We start from the raw sequence: 18,547 nt of genomic DNA, 5'->3' as shown, positions 1-18,547 counted from the left end.
ATGCTTGGAATGGATTCAGAATCATGAAAACCCCCTCGTTTGACATGCCACATGCTACTTAAAGCATAATGAAAATTAGAACATTTAGCCTTATATTGGTTGTTGATGGTACCCAACTTTCAGCAGCTGTCAAAAATTCCCCTAGGGTGGTTCAATAGAAACCAATGTGGGATATGTTAGTAGACACCTTTACAAACAAGAACATTCTTGGTAAGAAATGTATTCCCAGATTTGACATTCTGATAATATTCCCTGACTAATTGGTAAAATAATAGCAGGTGCGCCATTTTTGAAAATGGCTGCCATTGTCACAGGATAAATCTAAATAGTACTACTGTATTCCTCATCCTTGAGGAAAATTAGTCACCAGAATCAAGATGTAGAACTTGAGTTATTGGGAAATAACAGAAAGTTGGTGGCCATTTTGAAAAATGTCTACCATGGTCACAGGACAAATCTAAATAGTACCAATGTATCCCACATCCTTGAAAATGTATGATTAGTCACCAGAATCAAGATCCTAGGTGGTGTAGAACTTGAGTTATTGTAAAGTAACAGCAGGTGGCAGCCAGGGTCACAGGGCAAATCTAAATAGTACCACTGTATTCCTCATCCTTGAAAATGTGGGATTAGTTACCAGAATCAAGATCCTAGGTGGTCTAGAACCTAAATCAGTTGAACTTGTCAACTCCGTCAGATATCCGTCAACTCCGTCAGACGTTGGTCACATGATGTTTTTGTTAATTTCCAAAGAAATAGATGATTCAATGTCAAATATTTTGTGCTTATGTATTGAAACACCAACTGAAATACTACTTATTACTTAATGATGCTTTTTATTTTTTTTAACATGGTTTTTATGTTATAATATTGAAAGTAAAGGTTGAAAATGAAGGATTTGAGAAATGGGATATTTCATAATAGTGTGATATTGGAATAAAACAATATTAAATTAATTGTATTACTTAACTTGACTACTAAAAGCCATTATAAGATAACTGAGGACTTTATAGTATTGTTGAAATTATCAAATTAAAATAAAAGGGATTTTAGTGTGTCTGACGGAGTTGACATAAATCAGTTATAAAGTGCATAAATGTCCCATTTTAGAAATAAATGTTATGCGAAAAACCTGTTCCTTCTCAAGATTGGTAGTTGAGACCTGTGTCTACAAATACATCCATTTCATTTTAATGGTTCTTAAAATAAAATAAAATCTGATTTGAAAAAGGTTTTGTCCCTTATCTCAAGAATGAGTGACATACAGACAGACAGACAGACAAGGCATTAGTTATGCCTGTTCAAAGTGCCTGTTATCGCTGCTTGCACATATCTATATATATATATATATATATATATATATATATATATATATATATAGTACAAATTTCTTCACGTACAAAGTGAGAGATGTGTTCCACATGATTCAAGGCACACGTGTAAACAAGTTCCATTGCTTTTGGCCAAACGATGAGTTATGACTGTTCAAAGTGCCTGTTATCGCTGCTTGCTTGCAGCTAAATGTTTTGTACAAATTTTCACGTACAAACTACATTCTCATTAAGGACCCCCAAATGAATATGTATATTTGCACAAACCCCCATCTGAAAATATGTTGTGCCAGTTGAATCCCAGCATACAAGATGTTTCCAAATTAAATGTATCAAAAATATTCTAAAATTATTATTTTTAAAACAGGTGAAGTCTAAGCAATGCAGTTCACATGCGCGTGCACAGGTGTACAAAAAGAGCAAGATAGAGAAAGGCAGTCAAGAGCAGTACCTTTAATTATTCAGTACTTTAAATGCACACTTATTTTCTTACAAATAAATTAGTTTTTTGTTTTTCTTACAGAATTACAAAAACAGCTTGTACAGTAGTTAAACTGTTAATGGCAGCTAATGTTCTACATAATAGCATTTGCTTGTTGAACACAACAGGCCAGTGCATACGGTAATTATTGCAAGTTGAACACTAAAAGTATGCACTGGCCCTTTAAGACAGAAAAACAGCATAGTAGCACCTGATTTTAGTATTATGGAAATGTGAAAAAAATTAAATAGGTATAATTAAGACTTGTATATTTGGCATTTGAAATTGTCATAAAAAAGCAAATACAAGGCAAATACATTCTACAACATAATTTGACATTGTTGCAAAAAGCAATACATTCACATGAATACTGTAGCGCTTGTGCATATATGACTTAACAGTCAGTCAAGTGATCACTCAGACGGAAATATTATTTTTCACATTTCCCTTTTCCCTTTCTCCTGTAAGAACGACACCACTCTTAATGCTTAAAACATATCATATACTTAATTGACAGGGGTCCTCGAGGGGGGAGGGGGTCAATTATTGGTCCCCTCCTTGTTTTCCCTCTATACCAGGGGTCCTCAACTAGAAATGCTGAAGGTCCACTAATAACTTTTGAAAAAGACTAAGGTCCGGTCCCATGCCACGCAGCGCGGGCCACGCAGCGGCCAGCGGAGAGCGGGGCTCTATATATTTTTTAGTACAGTCACACCAAGGCAAGCTTATACAAATCGGATCCCCTCCCAACCAACCAATACTGGGGTGCAGAGTATGGAAATAAAATGTTTCACAAATATTCCCCTCCAAAAATTCACAGCAAATGAGAGGTATTGTGTTGAGGCACAAAGAACACTTTTATTTTGTCAAGTTAAAAAAAAACTCCACAGAGAGGTGGTCCGCGGTCCGGTCGTGGACCGCGGTCCGCCTATTGAGGACCCCTGCTCTATACCAAACCTCTTTGCCGCAACATAGCAGATTTACAAGCTCACAGCGCATCACAATAAGATGTGATGTAATTTTCGCAGAATGTTGGAACATTATGACACGCCCAGAATAGGGGCACTAGAGGTTGGCGAAAGTCTATTGGCAAGTCTAGTGGTGGGTAACATAACCTAAAATAGCCCATTACAATATTTGATGCTATTATCATGATACTGGCTTAAAAAAAACAAAAACGAAAAAGACCAACAATAAACTAGACTCAATACATTGGAACAGAGCTCTGTACTAGTCCCAGTCCCCATCCTACAACAATCTCTTCACCAAAAAAACATTGACTCACAACTAGCTTGAGCTAAATCTGCAAATAGTTTTTGGCTAATGTTCCCCTAATATGGATGGCTGCTGTGGTTTAACACTGTGGGTGTTTTTGGGGCCATATTTGCCCAGGCAAGGGTTAGGATTTGTTTGTTTGTTTCTTTCTTTCTTTCTAACAATCCTACATTTGTTTTGTAAAAAAGAAAATTAAGGTATTTTCATTCAAGATTTTCATTCATTCAAGATTTGCACACCTATATAGTGTGTAGGGCAGGCTATAGTGATACTGGATCTTCATTCGCTTGCATACAAAGTGTAGGCTGTCCCGTAGGAAGCCTGTTCAAGTAGCGTTAGCCTTCAGCTTATAATTACTAATGCTCAAAAATTCTATTTAGATGTTGTTCAGACAGATGCTAGGTCCATTGGTTACGTGTTACATCTATAGTTTCAAATGTAGGCCTACAGAATGTTTACCGTAGGTAGCATGTTGTTTAGACAGATGCATTGTCTATCTGGTATCCTACAGTCCGACAACGTGGCTTTGCGTGCGGTTAGGGACAGGGTCAGTAATAAGCCGAGTCGGACCAACGTGACGTCGTTATAATGACGCTGACCCTTAGTTTATTTGCAACAATACACTGTATCTCTGCACTCGGTACTCATGTGTCTATTTACCTTGTTGTTTATTGACTCATGTTTACTCCGTTTATTCTGATCGCACACATGTAAGTCTCTTATCTCTGGATAAGAGCATAATGAGCAAATATATGAATGTAATTGTGCTGCTCACCAAAAACAACTTACCTACAGGCTAACAACGCAACGAGTTATTAGCTTGTACGTGAGTTATTTTTTGACAAGCGACACAGTCACGCAACGTAGTAAAATGTGGTGGGGGGGGGGGGCTCTCTTTTACGCCGTGGTGCTCTTGGCTTTCTTCTTCTGCAGCCGCGTCCTGGTGGGCTCGGTGAGCAACAGAGGTTCCTGGACCACCTTGGCGGGGTACCTTTTCCCCATCAGCTCCACCTCCACCTTCTGGCCCACGGAGGAGAGCTCCACGGGCAGGTAGCAGAACGCCAAGCTCTGCTGGATGGAGTAGCTGTAACAGCCCGACGTCGTGTTCCCCACCACCTGCCGGTCCAAGCAGAAAGGTCAAAACCATAATATGTTCTCCAATGGGCTCTATGCACACACACGCCATTTTGGAAAGAAATTGGGACCAAAATGGAAACCAAATCAATTTGGTTCCATTTGTACACTATCAGAGGGGGCCCTTGAAATTAAATGTAAATGAAAATGTTTAGAAAATTGCAGGCCTCAATGATTCAGTAAAATTAAATTAAATAATTAACATATTAAAATGTTTGGGTTTCCTGCTGACCTTGTCGTTAAGCCAGATGGTCTCGTTGCCCTCGGGGTCGACATCATCGGTTTCCACGGTAATATAACACAGCTTCTTCTTAAGGCCCTCTGCTTTGATCTTCTGCAGAGCTGCCTTGCCTATGAAGTCTGCAGGCTGAAAAGAAACATTAAATATAAGAATATAAAATATGGACAGATATATGGCTAAAATATGAAAGTAGATTAAAAAAATAAAATAAAAATATAAATATAAATATAAATAATATTTATAGGTGTTAGTATTATTAGAACATTCCAAAGTACACCATAAAGATGAATGAATGTTCTACCTTATTAAGTTTAATGAAATAGTCCAGTCCAGCTTCCAGAGGGTTGGTATCACAGTTCATCTGATCAGAAAGAAGATACAGTTATAGAAGCACTTCACCCATTTCCAACCTGTGTGTGTGTGTGTGTGTGTGTGTGTGTGTGTGTGTGTGTGTGTGTGTGTGTGTGTGTGTGTGTGTGTGTGTGTGTGTGTGTGTGTGTGTGTGTGTGTGTGTGTGTGTGTGTGTGCGCGTGCATACCTCGGCTCCCCAGCCTCGGAAGCCTTTCTCCAGTCTCAGAGAGTTCATAGCGTAGGTACCAACGTTATCGATGCCTTGGTCCTGGCCAGCCGCCATGATAGCCTGGTACACTGTTGCCATGTTGTTCTGGTCTATGTACATCTCCCACCCCAACTCACCTACATGCACACACGCACGTACGCAACATTGGTGAGGACCAATTATATGAAGATAGGTTGAAAAGTCGTGAAGTGGTCCTTTGAGTAAAAGTACTTTATTACTTTCCACCACTATGTGTATAGCGTACCGGAGTAGGAGATCCTGATGGCTCTCAGCGTGACTCCAGCCAGTTGGATGCTCTTGCACTGCAGGAACTTGAAGCCGGCGTCGCTCATGTCCTCCTGGGTCAGTTTCTGCAGGACATTGCGGGCGTTCGGACCGGCCACGCCCAGCACGCCGAGGTCCTCCGTCACGTTAGTGATGTCCACGTCGTAACCGCCGTCCGCAGCCTCCTTCTCTATCCACCTGAAGAGTGATTCAATCAAGGGGTTTCATAATTACAATTTAGGCATGTTTAGCAGAGCACCGTTTCCCAAACTGTGGGTCGGGACCCATTTGTGGGTCGCGGATCGTGAGGTTGTGAATCTCGTGAGTGAATATCTACCTTTCCTAAATTCCAAAATGTTGTCATTAGTTATTATTTTAACAGATCTTTTAACTCATAACCTCACCAAAGCACCACAATGGAAATAAGTTCTCCATATGTTTTATCCTTTTGAAAGATATCTTGCCCATTCATTTGTCAATCAATCAATCAATCACTCTCAATCACTCTCAATCACTCAATCACTCAATCACTCCATCCATCCATCCATCCATCCATCCATCCATCCATCCATCCATCCATCCATCAATCTGCACAATTTGTAACAAAATCTGGGCAGAACTGCAGCATGCAGCCATTGACCTGTAGTTTGCTTCTATCACCACTGGGGGTCACTGTGTGGCATCACAAACCCATCCTTCATGGTGTGGGCGAGGGAGTTACAGATGCATGTTTTGTTGCATTCTGATTGGTGTAACTGTAAACGGAGGGGCGTTTTGATTGGGGCAGACAGAGCGGCGTTTTGATTGGTGCAAACAGAGAGGCGTTGGTTTTACCACCAGCTGCTATAATGAGGTGTTAGATTGCTTGAGACTAAAGCCCTTTGTGTGCAGCTGTGTGTTAGCCAACCGGCAACCAGATGACATCAATCTACACCGCTTACATAAAATGCACACTCACTGAAACATCTCATCTCACAAAATGCACGCCTGACTGGTCACCTGAGGTCGTGAAGCTCGGAGCCACTTCCTGTGATGAGCAGGAACTCTCCGGGTGACAGCTGGGTGATGGTGACCTCTGCGTAGACCCGCCCATTGGGGGTCAACATGTGGCTGATGTTGGTCAAGCCCACCTGAACATGATGCCAAAACACATTGGTTTGAACAGAACATTGTTGAATGTACTCAATCGGGTTACATGGTTCATTTTGTTCATTTGCATGATTGTTTGAGAGCTGCTGAAGTTAAATTTACAGTCAAAACAGAGTTAAAATTGTCAATTTCATTTAACCCATTAAGACCTGAGGCCATCTCTAAATGCCTTCTAAATCAGTAGTTCTCAAACATTTAAAAAAATAGCAGGAGGGTCCATTTGGTTTATTTTTGCCCATAGAGTAACATTAGCACTGAGAATTCTTATCATACACTTTTGTCCTTGACCCGAAAAAATTCCAAGAAAAAATAACATACTTTTGGCATGTTGTTAGCGAACAGTCGGTCCAACAGCTTGTGGCTGTCGGCTCCCTTAACGATGAACTTTCCAAACGGGCTGAGGTCGATCACGCCCACCTTCTCCATCACCAGCTTGCACTCCCTGCCCACCGGTCCAAACCAGTTAGTACGACGGAAACTGGGCCTGCAATGCACGATATACACAACACGCACACACGGGTTAAAGTGGAAAAATATTTTGCCGAAAATTACTCCAAGAGTAGACAGTTTTTAAGTTGCTTGATTCTGGAATTCGATATTCATTTTATCAAACCCATTGTAACGTAAGATTAATCGAAAATACCCATCGGTGGTTCTGGTGACGGAAGTTATCGGAAAAATTGCCCCCTCACGTATTAGGAGGGCACCTAATACGTGATGGGGCCATTTCTTTTCACAAATTAGCCTATTGAAAATAGGTGAAAAACCACCTCACCCCGTCACCTATTAGAAGGGCAGTATGAGTCATCAGATCCAAGGACAGGTGTTTTCGAGTTTGAAGTTCCAATGGGTTTGTATAGAAAGGGGGTGTGTCTGATAAAAATGAATATCATGTCCAGAATACTGAATCAAGCAAATTAACCCACTCATTGCCAGGTATTAATTAATTCATTAATTATTCCTTAACCGCCAGCATTTTTCAGTGAAACCCTCATTTTGAAGGTTACACAGGAACCGTGTGTTGTTGTGACTGACGCTCGTCTTTTCTTTTGACATTTTGTGGCCGCGACCGTCGGTTGGTTGTGGGCCGTTGAATAAAGCTTAATTGTTTTGACCAGGGGCTCAATCTGGGAAAGGAATCCGAGACTACAAGAGGATGGGAGCGGACATTTTCTGTTTACTCGATTGACTAGCAACCCAGAGTAAGTAGCATATGATCGCGATGTATCATAAACCACTATAAATACCACTTGACGTGCATTTACGTCATTGATACTTAACCGTTGGATTCAGGCCCGGCGCCACGAGGGGTCAAAGGGGGTACTTGACCCCTCAACCCGACCTCCTTGACCCCTCAAATAATAAAATATAAAACTACCTTTTGTGCTGGATTGGTTTTCTAGCGATATTTGGCAGTGATATTCACTAGCAGCACTGGTTATAACAACTCGAAACATGCTGCTACAAACAAAAACATGTATTGTACAGGCATGCAAGGAACATCTAACATGCGTCATGGCCATCTCCCATCTGGAAAGAACAGGAAGTACGACATTCCTGAGGCACAGGAATTTAACACATGTTAATTCGGATCAACTGAATGTATGTGTCTGACATATGATTGTCTGCCATTGGGGGGGAGGGGTGCTATTGATGCAGTGGATCAGAGCAAGTGGCAAAGTGGGCTGTGGACTATTGTGGACACGCTGAAGAATGTATTCTCTGAGCACAGACTCAGTTCACTTAATGCGGTCTGCAGGTTAATATCAGAATACTGATATGTTATTGATTTCAGCTGTTACAATTCCAAACATGCAAACATGACCCACTTTAATTACTTCAGTCTATATTAGTAGCTTAATGACTAGTACTAGCCTTTTTTATGTACAATATTTGCATTTCAGTTCATAATCATAAAGTTAACATAACATATAAATGTATTTGAAATTAAATAAAAAATATTACTTTTCCGGATTCCAATAAAAAAAAAATAGGTGAAAATAATTCAGGATTCCAATTAAAAAAATAGCAAAAAAGCAGATCTACAAGCTCAAAATGCATCGCACTGCGACACGTTTTGAGCTTGTAGATCAGCTACTTTTGACTATATGCATAGTCTCCAGCAACTCTGGAGTGAGTTTGAAATATAGTGGGCCTCTCCATCATCAAAGTTGACCACCCCTGCCCTATCCAATGTTGTTTTGTAGCCTACTGTGATGTTGGCAAATGGCAATAATAGCACAGTAAAGATGATAATAATCTAATATGAGTTCTTTATAGATCTAGCCTCTTCATTTTTATCTCAAAGTGCACCAGATTGAAGCATTTTCATCGCAAATTAAAAATAAAGAATCTGGAGCCCAGGGGGTCAAGCCCCCCCGGACCCCCCCTGGTGGGGCAGTGCTATCATTCCAATATTGCATATGACAAGCTGAGTCATAGAACTGACACTGCCTGCTTGATTTAGCAACACAATAATATTGTGTTGCTAAATCAACACATCAGCAAAAAAAAAAAAAAACACGTTTTTGAAACGTTCATTTCATCCTGGCTGGATTAGATCGACTTAACGTACATCAAATGCGGTGAATGAATGGGTGCTCCCAAAAGCGAAACCAAGAATAATATTACCCAATTATTTATTTATTTTTTATGTAAAATATCCCTTTAACTCATTTCACCGGGAACCCCCTCAAGGAACCCAGGGGGTCTGCATGAGGGTCAAATACGGGGTAGAACAGGAAAGTTACATAACTATAATAGAGCTGGACGGAGCTGGACAATGCATGGACGGTACAGAATGTAACAGCTCACAGTAGCACAGAAAGTCAGGACTCACTCAGTTAGTGGAAAAAACATCTGCCTATAAAAAAAAGCACAACTGGGCCATTCATAATGTTCACTGTCGTGCAACAACCTTGTATCTGTGTGTGTGTGTGTGTGTGTGTGTGTGTGTGTGTGTGTGTGTGTGTGTGTGTGTGTGTGTGTGTGTGTGTGTGTGTGCGCGCGCGCCTGCGCGCGCGCCTGCGCGCCCGCCTGCGCGTCACATGTGTTAATGTGTTAGTCACACGAGTGGTCCTGAAACGTTTTCATGTCAAGGACCCCCAAATGTGTAGCTATATTTTGGCTGTGGAACGCCATCTGAAGAGATTTTACGCCAGGGATACCCCCATATTTTTGGGGGTTCTCTAACCCAGTGGATGTCAAACTTTTCATATTTTAACTAGGGACCCCCACCATGACAAGCACTTGGTATGTGGCATAACATTTAGTTTGACTCGGCTCCACAGATAAATATTGTGAAAATAGCAGATCTACAATCTTTCTATCAAAAAATGTGCCTCTTTCTTCCTATTATTAAACAATTGTTGTCGATGTTTGAGCAGTTTTCGTGGGGTATGTGGGGAGTGGGAACCGCCTGGGGATCCAGACCCTCCTCTAACCCTCTGCTATTGTCCCATTGCTATAAGAGGGGAGGCTGAAATTGCATGTGGTTAGATCATTCCACCAGAACCTGTCAGACTAGGATGATATATGTGCACGCACGTGTGTGTGTGTGTGTGTGTGTGTGTGTGTGTGTGTGTGTGTGTGTGTGTGTGTGTGTGTGTGTGTGTGTGTGTGTGTGTGTGTGTGTGTGTGTGTGTTGCAGTAGGAACATTGTGTCCTAAGCATCTGGTCTGCACAATTCTGCAAAGCCACACAATGACTGTAAAGCACTCAGCAATCCTTTCCCACATACAGTACATGTGTATTTTCAAAGTATAACGAAGAATGTCTAAATCTAAAAACAAATACATTAAACTAATTGGTTAATGTATGTTTTGTAGGTTATTAAATCTACAAAGTAACTAAAGTTGTCAAATAATTGTAGTGGAGTAAAGAGTAAAAAGACCTCTGAGATGTAGCGGAGTAGACGTTGAAAGTATGTATTATGGTCTGAACTAGAGGTCCTTGAGGGGGTTCCAGGGGGATGCTCAGCAGAATGAGTTCATATAGCATCAAAATCAGAACCCTATATGACAGAAATCTTCTCTTGACCTACACTGGCACAAATTATGTTCTTCCTCCTGAACTGCAGCTGGCCTTCCTTGTGGGATCTCATGGGATCTGGTGGGCGCGACCATAACCCTGCTCAGGGCGTCTTCAAGTGTGACATTTTTGCCCAGTGGTTCAATTCCTCTACCAACAAATACTTCACCCACTACTGGCAGGAAATATAAAATAACACCCTTTATCAACTATAATTCTACTCACTGGAGCGTACCTATGTTCCCTCAGCCCTAACCCTAACCCCAAGACAAATCCAAACTGAGGGATTGATTGATTGATTGATTGATTGATTAGACAGAAATACAAGGGATTGATTGATTGATTGATTGATTGATTGATTGATTGATTGATTAGACAGAAATGCAAACAGCACAAGTACAGTCATTCACTTGATCTACTGTAAAAGGACTTACACAAAAAAGGCCTAGTGGACTTGTTTCCATTGAGTTTCTATGACATGACCCCCTCGTGGTCTATGAATGTCCATGCAGACTAGCCAAACCAATATTGGCCAAACCAAAGCATCACTCTTAACTCATTCACTTATTATCTCATATATTATGAGTTCCACATCACAGTTCATGTCATGACTGATTTAAAAGGATCTAATGAAAACACTAAGATATAATTAGACAGAAGTGCTGAATCGTTTGTAAGAATCAAAGTGGTACAGAACATTGCAGTAGCATAGACTAGAGAATCAAGTGACACGTTGTTGTAAAACAGCTGCATCAGAACGCCATAACGGCTCCATTCAGCATGAACGCTTCATTCGTCACGGTGTGACGTGTTGCGAGCTTGCAGAATGTTTGCAGAATGTTTGCCCATTATGACAGAACATTTGTCTATTATTTATGACAGTGATTCTCAAAGTGGGGTTGAAGGACCCCAGGGGTCTTTTCAGGGTTCCCACGGGGTCTCCAGCAAAGATGAGCAAATATAGTGTCAACGTCTGTTTAACCACTTTAACCCGATATACGTTGGCTATTTGAAAATATCAGATCTACCAGCTCGCAACGCATCACACTGCAACGCATTGTGAGCTTGTAGATCTGCTATTTTCAAAAGACCTCGGGAAAAATATCTGGAATATTTATTTAAACAACACAAATATTTCACAACATTAAGTTCAGATTGAGGTCTGCAGCCAAATACAAATCAATGTGGGGGGTTCTTGATATGACAGTGTTTGAGAACCACTGGATTATGACATGTATGGAGTGTTGTCAAGCCACAACCTGACCTGCCCTGGTGGAGACCTGTGCCCCGAGGGGCACTTTTTCTAGTTTACTCTACAGTAGGCATGTTTAGAAGCCTGCCGTAGCAGCAGTAGGTAATTCATTCTTCTCCTGCCATCTACGAACATATTCGGACCCCCTTAGGCTAGGGTAGGCAGGTGCCAACCACGAACATGTTCGTAGACCCATATATGAAAGCGGCGACCGTCACTTTAGCTTTTAGCATTGCTCCGGTTGCTATGCAATGCCACCGTCCCCACCAGCTATGGGATTTTGACATCCAGTCTCCATTTATCTCCATTAAAAGCAGAATTGTCAATGCCCTGTATCTCTAAAGCTTCGAGCGCTGTCCATGGTGAGCCGTCGCCCATCCTATGATCGGATTTCATTTGTGACTTTGTCTCGCATCACTCCGGACATGTAACCGTTTCTGACGAGAGGTAAGGGCTATGTGCTAATGCTAATGATCACTGCTCACAACAATAGCCCCCAACTCCCTGATAACCCGGAAATTAAAAGGAGGCTTGTAGTATGGGACTCAATGCTGGCACATAGCTGTGCTTATGCTACCACCTAGCGGGCAGCGAAATAATTAAAAACAGTCCAACAACGTTAACAGAATAATTTGTTCAAATCGTCCACTTGGTGACAAGCTTTAGATTTTTGGCTTGGTGTTAGGTAAAACATCACAAATGAGTTGGGCTCGCTCCTTAGTGGTCTGTTTGTAATGAATGAATCCAATATAAGATAAACCAGTATATGGTTGAAACCCCAAATCATTTTTTTTATGGATTATGTTTGCAAACAGGCCACTAGGGGGTCTGCCCAGCTGGTTTGCGATGGTTTTTGAAAATCTTATGCCCAAATCTTATGCCCATACCTAATGCACAATCTTGATGATTTTGGCCGAATTCCTTCCCAGCCTAATCAGCTCCCAGGACTTACAGCACATTTGTCGCACCCAAGCCATGCCGCTCATACACTAAGTTGGCGGTGCCCGGGATCGACCCCATGACCTTGTGGTCCAAAGGCGAGAGCACAATCTAATCTCAATCAGGAGAGAGACCTCATTTATCAGCTTAAATTATACTTTTCCTATTTCCATTTCTCTGCTCACTTCTTTGTGTCATCACTTCTAATTTCACTTTTTTAAAAGTATGTGTCCGCTTCAATGAAAACAGATTGTTTTTTGAATCCATCAAATCTCGGATTATTTTTCCAGACTGCTTTTTGATCTATTCTAAAGCGTTGCTGGTCGCGGTTATGAAATGTATGTTTTTGGTGAATGATAAGATTGCGAGACAGTTTACAGTACAGCTGTTTTTTTACTCACGGTTCACGGCCCGTGAGCGTTTGGTGTTAAAAATAAGAGTACCCTCTGACGAGACAGTGGCAACAGGAGAAATAAATCTGGAAGGGAACGAGTTAATAACAAAGTGAACGTTGATGGTGTTTCCTACTTGTATGCGGCATCATCTCCAGGCTTGTAGAACCAGTGGGGTTGTTCCCAGCCCGCATGGAAGCCCATGGAACACTTTCCTTTGAGGAGCTCATATACTCCACTGGTTCTGATGGTGGGGCGGCCTTCAAATCGCTCCTCTTTAGGAAATCCCACTGGAGGCAGGGAAAGAATGGAAGAAATGGAGAGACAGAATGAATGAATGAATGACAGAAGCAGGGACGTATGTTTTCAAGGAGTCTAACATTCATTAGAAGGACAATGTCAGTCACTAGAAGCAGAGATGTGTGTTTTCAATGAGTCCAACATTCATTAGAAGGACAATATAAGTCACCAGAAGCAGGGACGTGTGTTTTCAATGAGTCTAACATGTTTAACATGGGGTTTGAAATGACAACAGGTTTATATAATATAATAAATATCTGAAATATTGAATCAAGCTACTTAAAAAACGGTTTGGGGTGCACACAAAAGCTACTAGCTAGTGTAGACATTCAAATGCCCAGAAGTGTTATCTTTAAGAAATGTACAATGTGACACGTTGTGAACTTGTACATCGGCTGTTTTTGGCACGTGAAGCCAAAACGCAGCTAAAGAGTAATAGAAGTGTTATTGTTCTTACCCACGTTGTTGAATCCGTAGGACTCTCTGGCTTTGGCACACATGTAGGGAACGTCGGTCCATTTGCCGTAGCGGTTGGGGTCACACTCGATCAGGTCGTACGGAGGCTCTCCGTTTCGAATCCAGTCACTCAAGAACTTACCGATGCCACCGGCGTGGATCACCCCATACCTGGCAGTCACATTGATTATCAAGTCAAATTTTATATATAGAACATTTCACACGACAGGTGCCTCAATGTGCTTTTATATGTGATGGGTCACGGCTGCCTTATTGAGGCTAACAAAATGTACCTTACTCCTGTGGTTCTCAAAGTCCATGAGGGGGTTCCAGTGGTCCCCAGCCAAATGACTTAGGAACAAAATGGACATTTACAGGTCTGTAACTCTGAGAGTGTTCATTTGTACACTCTCAGAGTCAAATTAACTGTAATAATTTTACAATGAAACTGGGGTCCCAGAGATGAAAAAAAGCCATTAAATGGGGGTCCGTGGTCTAATGCATATCGAGAATAGAGAAGATAACAGTAGTGTGATCGCCTTAGCGATCCCACAACTAAAAGACGTTGTTTTATGCTTGGTTGTGCTCAGGTGTTCGATCTACAAGCTATCATGGAACTAAGTGTAAAATCAGGCATTACGACTCCACCAAGTCCCGACAATATACATTTTAGTCAACTAAATCAACTGTAGATTTAGTCTACTAAAATCTCGATATTTAGTTGACTAAAACTAGACTAAAAGTAATTCATTTCAGATGAAAAAGATATGACTAACAAAATTAAAATGTGCGGTCAAAACAAAGCACTGACCCGAATCCTATGGCGGTCCAGTAGTTGCGTGCTCCTTGGTGCGGGCCCACCATGGGCGATAGGTCAGGGGTGTACGTGATGGGTCCAGACACGATGTTGATGATGTCAGCGTTCTTCAACACAGGAACCATCTCCATGGCCATCTCCACATGGTCCATGATGCGGTCCAGGTCGGACTCAAAGAGCTCCTTACCAAAACCTGTAGAAACACACAGTGGTGGAAAACAGTAATCAGTTGATTTACTTAAGTAAAAGTATCAATGCTGCAAAGTAGAACTAAACTACGTACTCCGTTACAAGTGAAAACCTGGAATTCAAAATAAAAGCTCACAATGCGATAGATCGCCTATTTCCAAATGGCTGAAGGGCTGAAGTGGGTAATGTATGTTTTGTAATAATAATCAAAATCTACAAAGTAATTAAAGTAACTAAGTAAGTAAGTAAGTTTCAAATAAATGTAGTGGAGTAAAAGTAAAATATTTGCCTCTGAGATGTAGTGGAGTAAAAGTTAAAGTACTGGGACATTGCAAATACTCAAGTAAAGTACAAATACCTCAGAATTGTACTTAAGTACAGCACTTAAGTAAATGTACTTAGTTACTTTATACTTTGTTGTGCACTGGTAAATGGTGTCTTGCTCAAGGACACTTCGACACTAACTGTGAGCCCGGGTTCGAACTAGGAACCTCACGGTTCCATCCGGGCCGCTCTACCGGGCCACTCTACCCCTGAGCCACTCTGACAACAACGCACTGACCTGGGGGCACTCCGTCTCGGACCCAGGAGTCTTGCAGAACCATCTTCTCCATCTCCTCGTAGGGTCCAAACAGCAGGCCGTCTCTCTCTTGACGCAGGTAGTAGGAGCCCTGCAGGCAGTGTTGATTTGGACAGCACATTTAGTTTTAGTCACAGTCTTTTGAGTAACATTCTATTTCGTTTTAGTCATATTTTAGTCACCTGAAATGCTTTAGTGTTAGTCTAGTTTTAGTTGACTAAATGTTGTGATTTTAGTCGACTAAATCTACAGTTGATTTAGTCGACTAAAATGTGTTTTGGGACGGGCCTTGATGCCGTCGTAATGGCTGATTTTACGCATGCTGAAAATAGCCGATCTACAAGCTCACAACGCGTCGCGCTATTTTCAGCATGCAACCAAGTGTAAAATGACTTATACTGGATCTCTTGTCCACTATAGTCCCTCCCTAACATTTTAGTCTAGTTTTAATTTGTTGACGAAATTGACAGTATATTTAGTCTTAGTTTTAGTTATCGTAGCTTTGTTTCTATTTGGTTTTCCTCTGTGAAAAATGTCGACAAACTATTTTTCGTCATAGTTTAGTCGACGAAATGGACACTACCTCCAGGTCTCTGATGACGGGCAGCTCCTTCTTCAGGGCCTTCACCTCGGGCACGGTGGCCGTCACCACGTACTGGTGGTGGACGGGGATGGTGGGGTGCTCGAACCCGATCAGCTTGCCCACCTCCCGGGCCCAGAAACCTATTACGCAAAACAAAACCAGTGTTGATTCTTACAACATTTTGATTTAGTTTTTAGTCATAGCCTTTTGAGTAAAATGTATTTCGTTTTTTTTTGGTCATATTTTATTCACCTGAAATGTTGTAGTCATGTAGTGTGTTAGTCCAGACTAAATGCCATACGACAAACTACATTAGGACAAATTGTCGTCTTTGTCGTGTGGAAACGTACAAAAAGATTACTTTTAAGGAAATGGAAAAAATAAAATAAATCTGACGTCACTTTGACTCAGCAATAACCTAAGGAGTTTCCAATGCAGCTACAGTATGCCCACTGCCCAAATATGGAGTGACAACACACCTCAATGTGTCGTCAATCATGGCATCAGCCGCAAACAAATCAGTCAGCTCCATATACAGTATGGGCACAACCGAGATTCAGAGATCCGGCTGTCCAGAGTCACAGATCCATTCGTTATGCCCATATATGGTCGTGTGCATATATGGGAAATAAACTCAGCGCGAGTAGTTGTCCAGAACCACAGATCCAACCAATATGCTAACCATATATGGGCAGATCAGGGATCTCTATAATATACAGTGTATGTGCATGAAAGGGACAAGGACTGACAGATACAGATATCTCCATATATGGGCACAAAAGGGACACAGACAGACAGGTACAACGGGAATCTGACAATGCCCCTCAAGACATTGGTCGGATCGGCGGTGCAACGTAGGTGTAACTCTAGATGTGAGGGGCGGGCTGCGTATTGGCCAGAACCTCTAGTTTTTAATTATAGCCAGAATAGCCCATCTATAAGCTAACTAGCTGTTAAATAGATGTAAATTGTCATAGTAATCATTGCTATATAGAGTGTTTGTTCAGTAAGAAGGATCTCCCTGTCTCCATCTTTAATAAACAGAAACATCCGGCCTAGGGCGCCAAATTGCTTAGGGCCGGCCCTGGCTGTAGCATGCTACAGTGTTGTCATTTGACACTCCACAGATCAGCATTAAAACAAGTCTTTTCATGTCTCTTCACTGTCACCACCAAAATGTCAAGGATTACACGTGACATGATTTACGGCATCCTGTAGCATCCTCTACACTACAGGATGTACAACTCAGCTGTTTGTGTGTCTAGAGTAAAGTCGCAGCCATTGGCAAGACGACATAATTATGTTAGACTTCTAATATCCATCCATCCATCCATCCAGGATTTCACACCGCTGACCATCGGTGGCGCCCCTGTGGATAGGAGTTAATAATATCGGTGGCATGGTGTCGCCTCACAGCTAGAAGGTCCCGGGTTCGATTCCCGGCGGGAACGCTGGGGGCGTGTTCTCTCCTCCGTGTCATCGGCGCCCATACCCTAGGTGGGGTTGGCGAAAGGGCCTTTCTGTGTGGAGTTTGCAATGTTCTCCCCGTGTCTCCTAGGGTAGGTACCCTCACAAAAAAATGCAGTTTTTAGAACATCTTATGAGAGACTCTTTAGATAGCTTCCCAAATCTCGCGAGAGTGTGTTGCAGGGATAAAGAAAGGTCCATAAAAAGTTGAGTTTCTCCTCATTTGTCTCACTAAAAAAAGCCATTTTAGTATGAACATCTTGGAAATATTGTGTTCAATCTCGGTCCATCCTAAACTACAGTATCACGTCCTGGTTCGGCAGCTGCAAGGTAACAATGTGGGGGTCCTTGACATGAAACGAAATGTGTCAAGATGGTCAGCCCCCGCGCACACACGCGCACACACACACGCACACACGCACGCACGCACACACCTACGCACGCACGCACGCACGCACAAATGCAATAAATAAAGGGGACATTACTCTTAGTTAACTATATGAAGCAATGAGGCGATTCTAAAGCATAAACCAGAGGTACTCAAACCGTGGGCCGGGATGGCGGGAATCCACGTGGGGTCGTGGGAAGGTGATGGTGGGGTCCCACATTTGGTTTTGAAAATGGTTGTAAATGTATACTGTCTAATGCACTTTTCCCAAACACTGGGTCGAGACCCATTTGTGGGTCGCGGACACATTGGATCCCTTTAGTTGTTTTTTTTTTTTTTTTCAAAAACATTCCCCAAAAAAAAGAAAATGTTTTCATGAATTACAAAAATCTATGATTTTTCAAAAGGAATTTCATGAAAAGAATTTAATAAAAATCGAAGAAATTCCATAAATTAGAAAACATGATTAGGAAGTAGTGAAAATAGAAGATCTATAAGCACTGAATGTGGCGCGGTTTGGAAGTTTCACTAGTTTGGGTCCCGGGCAAACGTCTAATAAATCTCTCTTTTGGGTCTCGACCAGAAAAGTTTGGGAACCACTGGTCTAATGCAGGGGTTCTCAACCTTTTTGGCCGGGGACCCCCGGAAATGCTTTGGCAATGTCTCGGGACCCCCGCCCCGCCCCCTCCCGACCCCCAAT

The 18,547-nt window shown here is 41.8% G+C and overlaps 1 protein-coding gene across 1 annotated transcript in view; it reads right to left on the bottom strand.

Moving 5' to 3' along the window:
- Positions 1–1,770: 1,770 nt before the first annotated feature.
- dmgdh (dimethylglycine dehydrogenase) overlaps positions 1,771–18,547 on the bottom strand; it is a 28,342-nt gene continuing 11,565 nt past the window's right edge. The window contains exons 6-17 of the mRNA XM_079525022.1: positions 15,993–16,132; positions 15,392–15,500; positions 14,635–14,833; positions 13,825–13,994; positions 13,204–13,357; positions 6,774–6,939; positions 6,306–6,436; positions 5,287–5,504; positions 5,001–5,158; positions 4,764–4,823; positions 4,454–4,588; positions 1,771–4,203 (exon numbers count right to left, since the gene is read on the bottom strand). Of these exons, the coding sequence (XP_079381148.1) occupies positions 3,985–4,203; positions 4,454–4,588; positions 4,764–4,823; positions 5,001–5,158; positions 5,287–5,504; positions 6,306–6,436; positions 6,774–6,939; positions 13,204–13,357; positions 13,825–13,994; positions 14,635–14,833; positions 15,392–15,500; positions 15,993–16,132 (1,859 nt within the window). The 3' untranslated portion in view covers positions 1,771–3,984. The remainder of the gene's footprint in view (positions 4,204–4,453; positions 4,589–4,763; positions 4,824–5,000; positions 5,159–5,286; positions 5,505–6,305; positions 6,437–6,773; positions 6,940–13,203; positions 13,358–13,824; positions 13,995–14,634; positions 14,834–15,391; positions 15,501–15,992; positions 16,133–18,547) is intronic.

This window comes from Electrona antarctica (genome assembly GCF_951216825.1).
Source record: "Electrona antarctica genome assembly, chromosome: 16".
Lineage (NCBI taxonomy): Eukaryota > Metazoa > Chordata > Actinopteri > Myctophiformes > Myctophidae > Electrona > Electrona antarctica.
The sequence above is the reverse complement of the archived record's forward strand: the minus strand, read 5'-3'. Positions and strand labels throughout refer to the sequence as shown.